The following is a 15895-nucleotide window of genomic DNA, read 5'->3' on the forward strand; positions in this document are numbered from 1 at the left end:
CAAGTCTTCTGTTGACATATAAGACGTACATGGTGTTAAACATCATGTTTCATCTTAAGAGGATACTCTAAGCAGTAATGAAGCTGTTTTAGTATATAGGTCATGTCTCTGCAGTCTTTCTGCTCTTTATGCAGTTTATGAAGCCCTTGTCACACATCCCCTGGCTGTGACTCACACATCCATTGAAAAAAACATTTTCATTTTCAATCAGATCTTACAGCACAGTATGTTTGCTTTAGAGTATTAACAGAGCAGGAGATGAGAAATTCTAAAATAAACATACTGTACAATAAACTAAATAAACATTTTCAGGAAATGTGTAGGGAGGATGTGTAGTCATAGCTAGGGACTGTGTGATGAAGTCTGCAAAAACAAAGTGATTTATCTCCTAAATGGCAGAGAATTAGGCAGTGAGACTGCAAGGTTATGATCTGTATAACAAACTACTTCATTTAGCTCAAGTTGTTTTGGTGGTTAGACGTTGACATAAGCTGCCATTGTGATAGTATGCTAAAATGTACTTTTTTAGTTAAGTTGCATCCTATTAAGATCTGTCATTCCTGGCCACTGAACTGAACTTTCATTGGAAAAAGTATATAGGTGTGGTGAGTTCTTTCATGTGTATTTTGGCAGTTTTCAACTGTGTGCAAAGACGTTGCTTTCTGGACATTATTAGCAAGTGACTCTCCTTACCCCATTTTTTCCTTGGGTATCAGCATTCTTACTGCTCTTGTCTCGTTATCAGGGTTTAACCCTATAGACCTCAATAGAGTGCAGCTTGGGTTCAGTACAGAACTCATCTTCCATAAGAAATGTTTTGATAGTGTGCTGTCTTGGAATTGGCATGCATATGCATTGACACAACTTTATTCTCTGACCGTTAACATGGGAAATCAAAGGCTGCTAAGTGGTGGGTCTGACAGGATATGAAAAATAATATACAGAACTCAAAGTACTTGGCCTATAAACCAAAATATGATCTTATTTTCACTGATCCCAATAATCTTTAAGTCCTTCACCACCACTATATTTGCATAAAAACTGTTATGTGTTTAAAGTGTATTATTTTGAATCTGTTGTGTATATATTAAACAATGTGTGTGTTCTTTGCATATTTTTCCTTTCACATCATTTGCTGTCTAGTGTAAGACAGATGTATAAAGTAAGCCTAGAATCCAACAGAAATGTTACCGTGGGTCCGGATCCAGCCTCATCCACTATTTAATTGTTTATCATACCACATTGTAAAGGCATAAAACAAATATATTTTTGTAATATCATTTTTCTTTAGAGGCCTGGTTTTTGTTTCTGACGACATCCCGTTGGCTTGCAGTGCGTCTGGATGCGATCTGTGCCCTTTTTGTTATAGCCATAGCATTTGGGTCTCTAATTCTTGCTAAAAGTAAGTACATGAGAAAATAATTTGTGGAACTGTTGCAAGTCATATTTTTTCATGGAAATAATTTGCAAAAGTGCAAAGTGCTTGTACGGATAAATAACTTGTTTTGGAACCATTCATTATGTGTAATCTTCTGTCTGTGATATTGGGAATCTTTATAATCTGTCAAGAAATGTAAATTTACAGAAAGAAATACACCCAGCTACCGTGTTGACAATGCAAACGAATGATTATTTTGCTTTCCAGAGATGAAGCCGAAAGAACAAGACCTGCAATATACAATATATCATTAACAAACAGTGACACAGCACATTGAGTTACAATGTCTTTCAGCTGAACTGATCCATCTTTTACTGCAAACTCACGTTTTAAGCCATAGATCTAGTAGACGGTCATGGTCATTAGAACAAAGCTTTTTATATCAATAATGCATTTAAATAAATAATGGTTAAAGGAACACTCCGAGCACCTTAACCACTACAACACACTGTAATGTTTATAGTGTAAAGGGTGCCCTGGAATTCCCCCCTGCCCTGGGTGCCCTGGAATTCTAACCTACATGAAGGTTGACATTGTTGCCCAGTGGTCCCTAGGTAATAAGTCATTGAAAAGGAGTGATACCATAGTGAATGACTAATTAAGACTTTTAAGGATTACTCAAAGCGCCATTACCACTACAGTGATTTGAAGTGTTTATGGTGGTTGGAGACTGTATGTGCAGAGTTTCAGGTTGCTGCCTGAGTTGTAACTCTGTGTGAATGTGCATGTTAGTTGTCTGCCATGAGCACGCATAGAGAACTTGTCCTTGGAGTGGGATTGCAATTAAGATTTTCCTTTATTTATTTTTTTTCTTTTGAGCAGGGGTCATGACAGCAAATGCTATTCTAACCAACTCAAATTGTGTTTTTTTTTTTTTAAATTGGAGTAACCATTTAAGATTCTTTAATAACATATGCACTATTAATTAAAAGCTTTGAATGGGTTAGTGTTTAGGAATAAATTTAAATGCAACAAAATATAAAATTGTGGGTTTTGAACACAAACAAAATCTAAAAGAAAATGGTTACAGATTTAATGGTACTCTAACAGCATTTAAAGTGTATAGTAAGTACATTGACTTCAGGTGGAATGGGTTTTCAATCACCTTTTCCCCAAAAGATTGGTTTGCGCTCCATCTTTTAAAAGTAATAGTCATTATTATTTCATGTGATTTAGTTGTGAATAAGCAGCAAGACAAGCCAATGCAGTGTATGGAATGGCGTATCAGCAAAGTGCCATCTTTGATTTAGAGGAACACTAAATACACCCAGATCACTTCATCACAGTGTAGTGATGCTTTAGTATTAAACCTGCAATATAAAAACGCCTCTAGTGGCTGTCTACCTTGCAGCCACTAAAGGCACTTACACTGTGAAAACAGAGTCAGACTCATTCTCACAGCAAAATTCCATCACATACATTTGATTGGAGTTAGATGTACAGTGTAAGAAGTATCCTATACAGCTTTATAATCCTATACAGGTTTATAACCTGCCTTGCAATAAACATATTTTTTATAATAACAATGAACAATGCAAAGGAAATGTTTTTTTTTTTTTTATGTGTGTGTGTGTGTGTGTGTATATATATAATATATATATATATATATATATATATATATATATATATATATATCTCTCACTGACTTTGAACTGGGAACCACAGGTTCGAATCCCGGTCCAACCACTGCACCAGTAAGGGTCCCTAGGCACCTCAATAATATCAGAGCAACACAAACCAAGAGAGTCATGCCGGCTTAGATGCTAGGGAACCAGGGCAATCTGACGACAAGTGAGCTACTGGAACAAATCATTCCTGGACACAGAACGAGAACCTAGACCTGCTTGAATGCTACTACAACAGCAGACCCAATGAGAGAGACTACATTAAACATCTGTGGGATCTATGAATGAACAAGAGACCATAATCTACCCTAACACAAAAAACAGCTAATTACACAATGTTTGAACATCTTCAAGAGAAATCTAGTGTCACAACTGGAATTAAACAGACTACAGAATAAATCAACCATGCACCATGAGGAGGAAGAAATTCCCATACCCACATGCTTACCTGCACCAGAGAATTGCCAACCTGAATCCATACCCCAAGATGGCATAACAGATATAAGGGAAATGATCCTAGAAAGACTAGCAGTCGTTGACCAGCTGATAAGACTATCAAAGATCCCTGGAAAGCTACCACCAGACAGCATGCTAGCTGCAGTTAACAAAGCATTGTCCACAATCCCAACCTGCACCATCACAGAGACCAAAAGGCTCATATATGTCACATCATTAGTGATCCTCCAGCTACCTGACTACAAGACCAGGCTCAAAGAGAAGCTATGCCCACCATGGAGATAACGACTTGAAGCCAAGAATAAAGACCACACGGAAGGAAGTTGGTAAGCTGGATCAACTTAACAGAGGTGGAAAGATTAAAGATAGATCGGGGCTGCTGCGGAAGTACAAGGATATGCCTATACCAGAGGCGCTGGAAAAAGCTAAGCAAAGACTGACAGTACTGGCAACCAGACTGAGCAGATACACCAGAGAAGCAGAGGCTAAGAGACTCAATGCTCTCTTTACCAAAGAACCATGTATGTATGCACAGCTACAGAGTAACCGCAACATCTCCTCGCAAGACCCACCCAGAGCTTAGACTAAACAGTACTGGAAGAATTATCTGGGAGAAGGAAGCATCTCATAACACCTAGGCCCAGTGACTTCTAGACCTGAAAGCAGACCACTGCATGATGCCAAAACTGGTACCAGTCACCATTACTGTGAAAGATATCCAACAGAGAGCAACACACATGAAGAGGTGGTCATCCCCAGGACCTGCAAGGATCCAGAACTACTACTAAGGAAGTTAGCAGCGCTGCATGAAAGCCTAGCAGAGACTGTACACCTGCCGGAAGGAGGTCGGGGCCTGATGAGTGTCAAGGCCACAATCCTGGATGAAACAAAGCGCATACACAAGTACATCACGAAGATGGCTCCCAGAGATGAACTGCTAAGGGAATGCCTGAGACTTCAACAGAGAGAGGATGCAGAAAAAGAGGAGGTTTCTTGGCAAGAGAAACCTCTCCGTGGGGTATATCACCGGCAGAGAGTGGATTTGGCTCACATGACAAAATCCTACCAGTGGTTGGAAAAGGCAGGACTGAAAGACAGCACTGAGGCACTAATCCTAGCAGCACAAGAACAGGAACTTGGCACCAGATCAATAGAAGCTGGAGTCTACCACACCGGGCAAGACCCAAGGTGCAGACTGTGCAAAGAGGCCTCTGAGACAGTCCAGCACCTAGTAGCCGCATGCAAGATGTTAGCAGGAACAGCATACACAGAGCGAAACAACCAAGTTGCTGGGATTGTGTACCGAAACATGTGCACAGAATATGGATTGGATTGAAGTCCAGATGGGAGATACCACAAAGGGTAGTCGAGAATGACAGGGCTAAGATCATGTGGGACTTCAAGATCCAGACAGACAAGCAAGTGCTGGCCAACCAACCCGACATCCTGGTGGTAGACAAGGAACGGAAGACTGCAGTCATTGTGGATGTGGCAATATCCTGTGACTATAAAATCAGGAAGATGTTACTCAAGAAGGTGGAGAAATACCAAGGACTGAAAGAATAACTAGAAAAGATGTGGAAAGTGAAGGCAGTAGTAGTCCCAGTTGTGATAGTAACACTTGGGGCTGTGACTCCAAAGTTGGGGGAGTGGCTTTTAAGCCCAGCGGGAGGGGGGCCATGAGGGACCTATTAATACTACAATGCCAGGAATACAAGTTTGTTTTCTTGGCACTATAGTGGTCCTTTAAAGGTTTAAAGCATTTACAGAAAAATCCGATACTTAAAACCTAGAATCAAAATTAAAGACACAAAATATACAATATGAGAACTATGATCTTGATTTAATATTGTTGGATTAGTTTTGCAAATTATATAACAATATTTGTGGATAAACTTTTCTTTTTAGTTGAATTTAGTTTAATAGTGTTGAATTGAGGATAGAATGTGGATTATAACTAGTGGGGTCATCAGGGACAGTAGAGAGGCAGTAGCCAGTCATGGTGTTAGGACTGTAGGACATTTCATCTTTGGTGAAAAGAAACTCCTCTGAGTAGTGGGGGGGAGGGGTGAGGAAGTTAGATACCAGCAGAATGAGTGGATAGTTTACCACATGTATACATAATCTAGTGGGCACCCAGTGGGACCATTCCTTGGCAGTACTTCAAATTTGACATGAGTGTAGAGTGAGAAGTTATTTAGTTTAGCAAGCTGGTCAAGGCTGTTACAGGACTTTAACCCCTTAAGGACACATGACATGTGTGACATGTCATGATTCCCTTTTATTCCAGAAGTTTGGTCCTTAAGGGGTTAAACAAATGCAAAAAACATAACTGAAATCAATACAGAAAGAGCGACTTTTAAGGTAAGTTGCAGTAGCAACAGGCAATTCAGGTTGGTGGAGGTGCAACTTCTCCACCTCTCGGCACAAAGGGCACAATGTTCGCAGGGTCCCAGACTCCAGGGTTAGGAAGCAAGGGTAAGGTGGAGTTAATCATGGAGAGACACAGTGCCATCAGGAATGTAGGGCTTTCAGTTGCAGTAGAGTTCTAGGTGTCCACAATCTGTAAGCCATACCAGCTGAGCGCAGCAGGAGCATTATGTGTTGAAGGAATCCATGCCATTGTACGGTAGCTCTCGCTAGGTCTTGGAAAACTTGTCAACTGAGAGTTCACAAAAGCGCATGGAGTTTTGCCCCTCAAAACTGCCACTAAGTGCTCCTTGTCCTCTGAGAATATGCAGCGGAGAATAATAGCGAAGGAGGTGGTAGTAGGTGTCTTGGTGGTGCCAGGCTGTCTGTATGCCCCATCTATGGTGAATTCTCTTGTCACTGAAGGTGCACAGAGGTCACCAGGCCACATATAATGGGGCAGGCAGTTCCTCAACCGTAACTATATCCGGAACCCCGCGTATCTTAATATTGTCTGTGGCAATTTTCAATAGCTAATAGTCGAGATGTAAATACCTGGTGTGCAGATTGGAGTTTGTGGAGGGAGTCCTTCATATTTTACACCTTTTTTGTCTAGCACATCCTCCTCTGTGGACTGGGGATAAACTTTTTAAATAATTTGTTTCAAAACATTAACATATCTAACAATATATACAAAATTGTATTATAGAAAATATAAATTATATAAAAACAATACAAAATTATATTTTTTCATAATTTTAAATCATTTAAAATAATTTATTAACCTTATTAATTTAAATTGAGGACAATGTAATAAGAAGTGTAAAATTGCAATAGAAAACTGCGTACTACAGTCTCTTAAGAACACAGAGTGGGGTTCCTCAACATCAGAAGTAAAAAGATTTTGATGTCAACAAAAAAGGTTTGGGCTTTCTTCGAAGTGAAAAAGACCAATTTGTGGGGGATGTTGATTGGCCGTCAGTGTAGTCAGATGTCTGATCATAGAGCTCTGTTATTTACCGTCCGATTTTCTGCAACCTAAATTGTATACTTACCTCTCTATGACCCCTGAGAATCAAATTAAGTCTTCCCAGATTAAACCAAAACCAAAAAAAGTCTAAATTTTTCACCGCAGGACAGCCACTCAAAGGGGCATGAGGAGGGCAACTGATGATCATGACGATGGAGGCTCTGACTCCCCTACTTAGTGCTCTGATGATACTAATCACATCCTAACCCAAATGAAAGACAGTGACTACCTAGCTCATAAAATTGGGGGGAAATCCCTAAGGGACCACACAGCCACATTGGAGACGAGTATAATCGGTCGCAAAAGCTTATCACTAATTGATGGATCAAAGCAAAATAATTGAACAATTGTTTAGGGGCCATATAAACCTCCATTGAGGACAATGGGTGGCGGTCATGTTGTCTCCCGAATGCAGGCAGCGGGACTTTGTCTGGAACAGATTTTGGCCCGGCATTCCCGCGAACGCCGGTGAAGATAGACCTGCTACCAGTTCAAGTTTCCGATTACATACACAAACGGCATTCGGGAGTTATAAACTACCGAAGAAGGGTAGCATTCTACAATTGAAACATTTTTGGATAACTTATGTGGTTTTCGTACAAAATCCTGTGAACGGAAACCGACCATTGCCACAATTTCCCTGGAACTATTTTGGGCTTCAACCTCATGACAGGCCGGTCAATACTTCCCCGCGATGGCGATTTAAAAACTACCAAACTGATCTGAGTGAATTTTGGATATGATGGTCACTCAGATCAGGGCTATCCGGGGATGTGACTTTTGTGGGGTTTCCATGCATTTTGGGGATACTTTTGGGGTGTTTAAAAATAGTTATACTTTTCTGTACCTGGAGATAATTGAGTTTGTACAGTTGACTCCATTATCTCTCAGGCACAGAGGAGGAGTTTACTGACTATACATTTGATAACTGTACTCCCATTAAACATTTCTACTCCCAGCATTAAGCTTTGGCTCATGTGTGGGTAATATGCGATACTTGCGATATATTTACTTGGAGCGTTTTTTGGGGGGGAAAAGGGAATCCATGGCGGAGATACTTTGGCGGTCCGCCACACTCTGTATTTAAAGGTTTCTATTTATCCCATTCTATGACTACTAACATCATCTTATTGAATGTGAAGGGTATCAACTCCCCTCAAAAAAGAAAGCTGGTATTTAATTATTTAAAATGGCTTAAGTGTAACGAGTATATACCTCTACACGCAGGATCCAGCCAAACAGAAGACAGCACAGAGGAGAGATGCGTCTACCGGACCTTAGAGTGGCCGGACTCGACGTAATAGGAGAAGTACAGAGTCAGGAACGATCCGAGGTCAAGGGCACAAAGAGACAGCGTAAACGAGAACTAGCCGGGGTCTGGTACACAGGAATCAGCAAGCCGGCAAACAGTACAGACAAGGATTAAGCGAAAACGAAGTCAGAATACAAAGCCAAGGTCAAATACGGAGAAACACAACTGAACACAACAAGCACTAAAGGGAACTGTAGCAGAAACCACGATAGGGCAAGGAACTAAGGGAAAAGGGTACGTATAAATAGGTTCAAAACTAATGTGATTGGCTCCTGTCACTTCCACACCCCCAAAAGGTAAGTGTATGGGGTGTGTGGGATGACAGGGGCCAATGGGAGCCTTTTGGCAATTTAGGCTCCCACTGTCTCTTTAAGAGCGCGCCCGAGACTCGCGGCGCGCTCTTAGATTCAGGCGGGACATGTGACCGCATCTCGCGGTCACTGCCCGCCTTCCTGCCTGAAGCGTCGGATGAGCCGCGCGCGGCTCGTGCAGCCGCAGGACCGCGCGCGGCTTGAAGAGAGGACCGTGGCCGGCCCCTGGGAAAGGTGAGTAACGCTACAGTACCCCCCCTGAGGACACGCCCTCCGGGCGGGCAGGACTAGGTTGGGCAGGAAAACGTGAATGGAAAGAACGCACAAGGCGGGGAGCATGAACAGCATCAGCAGAAATCCAACTGCGCTCCTCAGGCCCATAACCCTTCCAATGTACCAAGTACTGAAGCCGACCCCTAAGGAAACGAGAGTCAATAACAGCACAGACACTTCGAACTCCTCATGACCCTCCACAGAGACAGGAGGGGGAGGGGGAGTATGCCGGGTATAGCGGTTGCGCACGTAAGGCTTCAACAACGAGGTGTGAAAAACATTAGGTATGCGCAGATTCTTAGGCAGACCCAAGGCATAAGAAACGGGATTAACCTTATGTATAATACGATAAGGACCAATGAAGCGGGGAGCCAATTTCATAGAAGGCACCCGGAGACGAATATTCCGCGTGGAAAGCAAAACTCTGTCCCCCACAACATAGGAAGGAGCCGCTCTGCGATGCTTGTCAGCCTGAGCCTTCTGGCGAGCAGCAGAGTCAACCAAAGAACGCTGAACCTGCTCCCAAGTATTACGCAAACCAGCCAAATGTTCATCCAGAACTGGCATGCCCTGTGAGGAGAATGCAGCCGGAAGAACAACGGGATGCTGGCCATAGACAACGTAAAAAGGGCTTTGGCCGGAAGAATCATGAGTGGCGTTATTCCGAGCAAATTCAGCCCAAGGAAGCAGGTCAGACCAATTGTCCTGATGGTGAGACACAAAACAACGGAGGTACTGCTCCAGAGACTGGTTGGCACGTTCAGCAGCTCCATTAGACTGGGGATGGTAAGCGGAAGAAAACGAGAGAGAAATACCCATTTCTGTACAAAAGGCCTTCCAGAACCTGGAAATAAATTGGCTACCCCTATCGGACACAATAGATAAGGGAATGCCATGTAACCGAAATACTTCTCTAGCGAAGATAAGGGCCAGTTCCTTGGATGTGGGCAACTTGCGAAGAGACACAAAGTGAGCCATTTTGGAAAACCGGTCAACTATCATCAGGATGACTGTGTTACCATTCGAAGGGGGTAATTCAACAATAAAATCCATAGATAGGTTGGACCAAGGTCTCTCGGGAACAGGTAACGTATGCAACAGCCCACAAGGGACTCTACGAGAGGATTTCATACAGGCACAAGTAGTACAAGCACTTATATAGTCAGTGACATCCTTTCGTAAGGAATCCCACCAAAAATACCGAGAAACAGCTGACACTGTTTTGGAAATACCAGGATGTCCAGCAGTCTTAGTATCGTGATATAGTGACAGAATATCCCGTCTCTCGGGAACGTCAACGAACAATTTATCATTAGGCCTCTCGCTAGGTGCCATGCTTTGTTTCGCTTGTATGGCCTGCAATAGGGACGAGGAAATAGATAATACAGTAGTTGCTATTATCCTGTCTGGGGGAATGACAGGAGTAACATCAATCTCCTGTTTGTCAATAGTTTCAAACTGTCTGGACAGAGCGTCCGCTTTAGTGTTCCGATCACCTGGCCTATAGGTGATTATATAATTGAAATGGGACAAGAACAGTGACCACCTAGCCTGCCTGGAAGACAATCTTTTAGCTTCGCTAAGGTAGGACAGGTTCTTATGATCCGTAAATATGAGGATGGGATCCTTAGTGCCTTCTAACAAATGTCTCCATTCTTTGAGTGCTAAAATGATAGCAAGGAGTTCGCGATTACCCACATCATAATTCTTCTCTGCTTTGGACATTTGTTTAGAAAAGAAGCCACAAGGATGCATGGCTTTTCAGGAGACTCTCTTTGAGATAAAACAGCACCTACCCCGATATCTGAAGCATCAACTTCAAGTATATAGGGCAATGAGGGGACAGGATGCTGTAAAATGGGTGCAGAGGCGAACGTAGTCTTAAGGAAGTCAAAAGCTTGAAGTGCCTCGGTAGACCAGACACGAGTATTGCCATCCTTTTTTGTCATACGAGTAATAGGTGCTACAATAGACGAAAAACCTTTGATAAAACGTCTATAATAATTAGAGAAACCCAGAAAACGCTGGACGGCTTTTAGACCTTGCGGCAGAGGCCATTCTATGACAGCAGCGAGCTTCCGGGGATCCATACGAAAACCCTTAGCGGAAATCATATACCCCAAAAACTGGACTTCGGATTGGTCGAATAGACATTTTTCTAATTTACAATAAAGACCATTAGCAAGAAGGGTCTTCAGAACGGTCGTAACATGTCTGTGATGAGTGTGTAAGTCTGTAGAATATATTAAAATGTCGTCTAAGTACACAATAACGAATGAGTGAATAAAGTCTCTCAAGACATCATTATTAAACTCTTGGAATACTGCTGGGGCATTGCAAAGCCCAAATGGCATGACGGTATACTCATAATGACCTGACCTAGTGTTAAAGGCTGTCTTCCATTCGTGGTCCTTTTTTATACGTATCAAATTGTATGCTCCTCTAAGATCTAATTTGGTGAATACCGTAGCATGTTTGAGCCTGTCAAACAATTCTGTTATTAATGGTATAGGGTAAGCATTTTTGATGGTGATTTTATTAAGACCTCTATAATCAATGCAAGGTCTTAAATCACCTTCTTTCTTCGATACAAAGAAGAACCCCGCTCCAGCCGGAGAAGAGGATCTCCTAATAAATCCCTTATCTAATGATTCTTTAATATATTCCTCCATGACACGGTTTTCTTGAACCGATAAGGGGTACACCCTGCCCTTTGGAGGTATAGTGCCAGGCAACAAGTCAATAGCACAATCGTAGGGTCTGTGAGGCGGTAATTTGTCAGCCTCTCTTTTATCAAAGACAGTCTTTAAAGATAAATACTGAGAGGGTATAGCCGTAGACAAAGGAGGAGTGGTAGGAACATTAATAGAATTCACAGGCGTAACTTCAATAGTACACGATTCATGGCAGGCCTCACTCCATGATTTTATCTGCCCTGTCTCCCAGTCAAAAATGGGATTGTGGGCACGTAACCATGGATACCCTAACACTAACTGTGAAGAGGGAGAGGTGATGACCTGGAACCGAATGGTTTCATAGTGTAAAACCCCTGTGTACATGTGTAACGGTGCAGTCTCATGAGTAACAACTGGAGATATCAATGGTCTACCATCTATGGCCTCAACGGCCAAGGGCATCTCCTTCTCCCTGATGGGAATGTTGTTTTTCTTTACAAAACCAGAGTCTATAAAATTCTCAGCTGCTCCAGAGTCAACCAGGGCGTATATATTTTCAACTATACAATTCTCTCCCATATGTAAAGAAACAGGGAGAAGCAGTCGGTTAGGAGGCAATGTAGGAGACTTAGAAATCACACCCAAGGCCAGTCCCCTATAAGGTCTTAGGTGCGAGAGTTTTCCGGGAGCAAAGGACACTCCTTTACCGCATGGTCTCTCTTACCACAATATAGGCAGAGTCCCTCCCTTCTCCTATGTAATTTTTCATTATCAGAGAGTTTGGCAACCCCTAATTGCATGGGTTCCTCTTCAGATACTTTTACACTCTCCGGTGTATTAACTCTGGGGTGATTAGGTGTAACAAAACGTCTATTCCTGTTCTTGGTATAGAGCCTGTCACGAATCCTATTATCTATATCGATGAGGTAGTCAATAAGGTCCTCTAAGGCAACAGGAAGCTCCTTAGCTGCTACCTCATCCAATATAGAGTCTGATAAGCCTTCCATGAAGGCAGTAGTTAACCCATTGTTGGTCCAATCTACCTGTGAGGCAAGGGTACGAAACTGAATAGCGTAATCAGCCACAGACCTAGAACCCTGTTTAACCCTCATTAATGCTCTTGCGGCATTCTTAGACCTTTTCATAGTGTCAAAAGTTCTGCGAAAAACTGTAAGGAAACTGTGAAAGTCATGCACCATAGGTCCATTAGCCTCCCAAATAGGGTTTGCCCATTCAAGTGCTTTGTCGGTAAGTTGGTGCATAAAGAACCCAACTTTAGACCTCTCTGTGGGAAATGAACATGGATACATCTCAAAATGAAACTCTATTTGGTTAATGAACCCTCTGCATGTCTTAGAATCCCCTCCATACCTAGGAGGAGGCGTTAAATGGGCCGTAGCATTAGGCATAGTCGATACTTCTGGAAGCATGGGTGTAGGAGGATTAGGTGCGGTTGCTGGAATGGTCCTAGCTAAGAGCGTCTGGAGAGCCTGAGCTATCTGATCCATACGGTGATCCTGCTCTACAAATCTAGCCTCATGGGACGCCATCTGTTGAGCTAAATCTGCGGGGTCCATGGCCCTATCGTAATGTAACGAGTATATACCCCTACACGCAGGATCCAGCCAAACAGAAGACAGCACAGAGGAGAGATGCGTCTACCGGACCTTAGAGTGGCCGGACTCGACGTAATAGGAGAAGTACAGAGTCAGGAACGATCCGAGGTCAAGGGCACAAAGAGACAGCGTAAACGAGAACTAGCCGGGGTCTGGTACACAGGAATCAGCAAGCCGGCAAACAGTACAGACAAGGATTAAGCGAAAACGAAGTCAGAATACAAAGCCAAGGTCAAATACGGAGAAACACAACTGAACACAACAAGCACTAAAGGGAACTGTAGCAGAAACCACGATAGGGCAAGGAACTAAGGGAAAAGGGTAAGTATAAATAGGTTAAAAACTAATGTGATTGGCTCCTGTCACTTCCACATCCCCAAAAGGTAAGTGTATGGGGTGTGTGGGATGACAGGGGCCAATGGGAGCCTTTTGGCAATTTAGGCTCCCACTGTCTCTTTAAGAGCGCGCCCGAGACTCGCGGCGCGCTCTTAGATTCAGGCGGGACATGTGACGCATCTCGCGGTCACTGCCCGCCTTCCTGCCTGAAGCGTCGGATGAGCCGCAGGACCGCGCGCGGCTTGAAGAGAGGACCGCGGCCGGCCCCTGGGAAAGGTGAGTAACGCTACATTAAGGCAGATATTGTCTTCCTTCAAGAAATGCAGTTGGAAAGACCCTGGGCACTATCCCTTACAGAAAAAAAATTGATAGGGGTGGTGATTCGGCCCTGGCATCTATGCTACAGAAGATGTAGCAGTTCAGGCACATTATCGTCTGTCGGTTTCTTTCGCTAACCTGCATAGCTAACTGCAATACTAACCTCTAAAACACTATACTTTGAGGACGTGTATCCACCGGCAATGTAGAATATACTGCACTGATGGCTCTGGAAACTGCTATGTTTAGAGCAGGCACGGTTAAACTTAGATGCACCTGGCACCCAGACCACTTAATTAAGCTGAAGTGATCTGGGTGCCTATAGTGGTCCTTTGAGTGACTACAGTTGTCATTTACATGGCCTGCTTTTATTAGGATATTCACTTCATGGTTGATATTACAGTAAACCTTTTTAAACCAATTTGCACTTGCTACTGCAATTCTTCCAATTCTTTCTAGTTTTCTTCTATGCAGCAAAGAAAGGTAATGCACTGGTCTTAGTACTTCTCCTAATTTTCATTATTCATTGATAAATGCAGCAAATCAGAAATTGGCAGCATCTATCGCAATCTAATCCCTTCTGCTCATCCCTTGCATATGTGCAGTTAATTAAGGATATTGTGCCAAAAGTTGTATCGTTTATGGTTTGTTTTTTCTTTTTCTTCTTTTGCAGCCCTTAATGCTGGACAAGTTGGTTTGGCATTGTCCTATGCTGTTACCATCATGGGTTCATTCCAATGGGGAGTCAGACAAAGTGCTGAAGTTGAAAATCTGGTAAAGATTTTAAACTATTTAAAAATGCAATATCAATGTTTGGCTAAATAAAGTCATCATAATTGTAAAAAAGCAGAAATTGTAGAAATTGGAAGCACACTTAATATTTAAAAATTAACTGTTCACAATATGTAAAATCACCATCCTTAGTGAACCATAACTACAAAAAAATGGACTTGATATGATTGTACACTCACATTATCTAGAGCACTGGTTCCCAACCTTTTTTCACTTTTTCCCCCTTGGCAGCCCATTTCCATAAATTGTACCCCTCATATTTATTAATATAGTTTTTGTTATTTCAAATGTATACATTTTCACTGCCCCATCTCCCCTTCCCCCCTGCCCTAGGCTCTCCTGCTTCTCTGTCCAAGACTCCCCTAATTCTCCTATACCGCAGGCTCCCCTGCTCTTCCTCTGCCGCAGGCTCCCCTGCTCTTCCTCTGCCGCAGGCTCCCCTGCTCTTCCTCTGCCGCAGGCTCCCCTGCTCTTCCTCTGCCGCAGGCTCCTCTGCTCTTCCGCTGCCGCAGGCTCCCCTGCTCTTCCGCTGCCGCAGGCTCCCCTGCTCTTCCGCTGCCGCAGGCTCCCCTGCTCTTCCGCTGCCGCAGGCTCCCCTGCTCTTCCGCTGCCGCAGGCTCCCCTGCTCTTCCGCTGCCGCAGGCTCCCCTGCTCTTCCGCTGCCGCAGGCTCCCCTCCTCTTCCGCTGCCGCAGGCTCCCCTGCTCTTCCGCTGCCGCAGGCTCCCCTGCTCTTCCGCTGCCGCAGGCTCCCCTGCTCTTCCGCTGCCGCAGGCTCCCCTGCTCTTCCGCTGCCGCAGGCTCCCCTGCTCTTCCGCTGCCGCAGGCTCCCCTGCTCTTCCGCTGCCGCAGGCTCCCCTGCTCTTCCGCTGCCGCAGGCTCCCCTGCTCTTCCGCTGCCGCAGGCTCCCCTGCTCTTCCGCTGCCGCAGGCTCCCCTGCTCTTCCGCTGCCGCAGGCTCCCCTGCTCTTCCGCTGCCGCAGGCTCCCCTGCTCTTCCGCTGCCGCAGGCTCCCCTGCTCTTCCGCTGCCGCAGGCTCCCCTGCTCTTCCGCTGCCGCAGGCTCCCCTGCTCTTCCGCTGCCGCAGGCTCCCCTGCTCTTCCGCTGCCGCAGGCTCCCCTGCTCTTCCGCTGCCGCAGGCTCCCCTGCTCTTCCGCTGCCGCAGGCTCCCCTGCTCTTCCGCTGCCGCAGGCTCCCCTGCTCTTCCGCTGCCGCAGGCTCCCCTGCTCTTCCGCTGCCGCAGGCTCCCCTGCTCTTCCGCTGCCGCAGGCTCCCCTGCTCTTCCGCTGCCGCAGGCTCCCCTGCTC

General features: G+C 44.3%; 1 protein-coding gene across 1 annotated transcript in view; it reads left to right on the forward strand.

Annotated features, from left to right (window-relative positions):
• The window catches only part of ABCC4 (ATP binding cassette subfamily C member 4 (PEL blood group)), a 263208-nt gene that overhangs the window by 195581 nt on the left and 51732 nt on the right, over positions 1 to 15895 (forward strand). The window contains exons 23-24 of the mRNA XM_063425748.1: positions 1292 to 1402; positions 14473 to 14573. Of these exons, the coding sequence (XP_063281818.1) occupies positions 1292 to 1402; positions 14473 to 14573 (212 nt within the window). The remainder of the gene's footprint in view (positions 1 to 1291; positions 1403 to 14472; positions 14574 to 15895) is intronic.

Source organism: Pelobates fuscus, chromosome 1 (genome assembly GCF_036172605.1).
Source record: "Pelobates fuscus isolate aPelFus1 chromosome 1, aPelFus1.pri, whole genome shotgun sequence".
Lineage (NCBI taxonomy): Eukaryota > Metazoa > Chordata > Amphibia > Anura > Pelobatidae > Pelobates > Pelobates fuscus.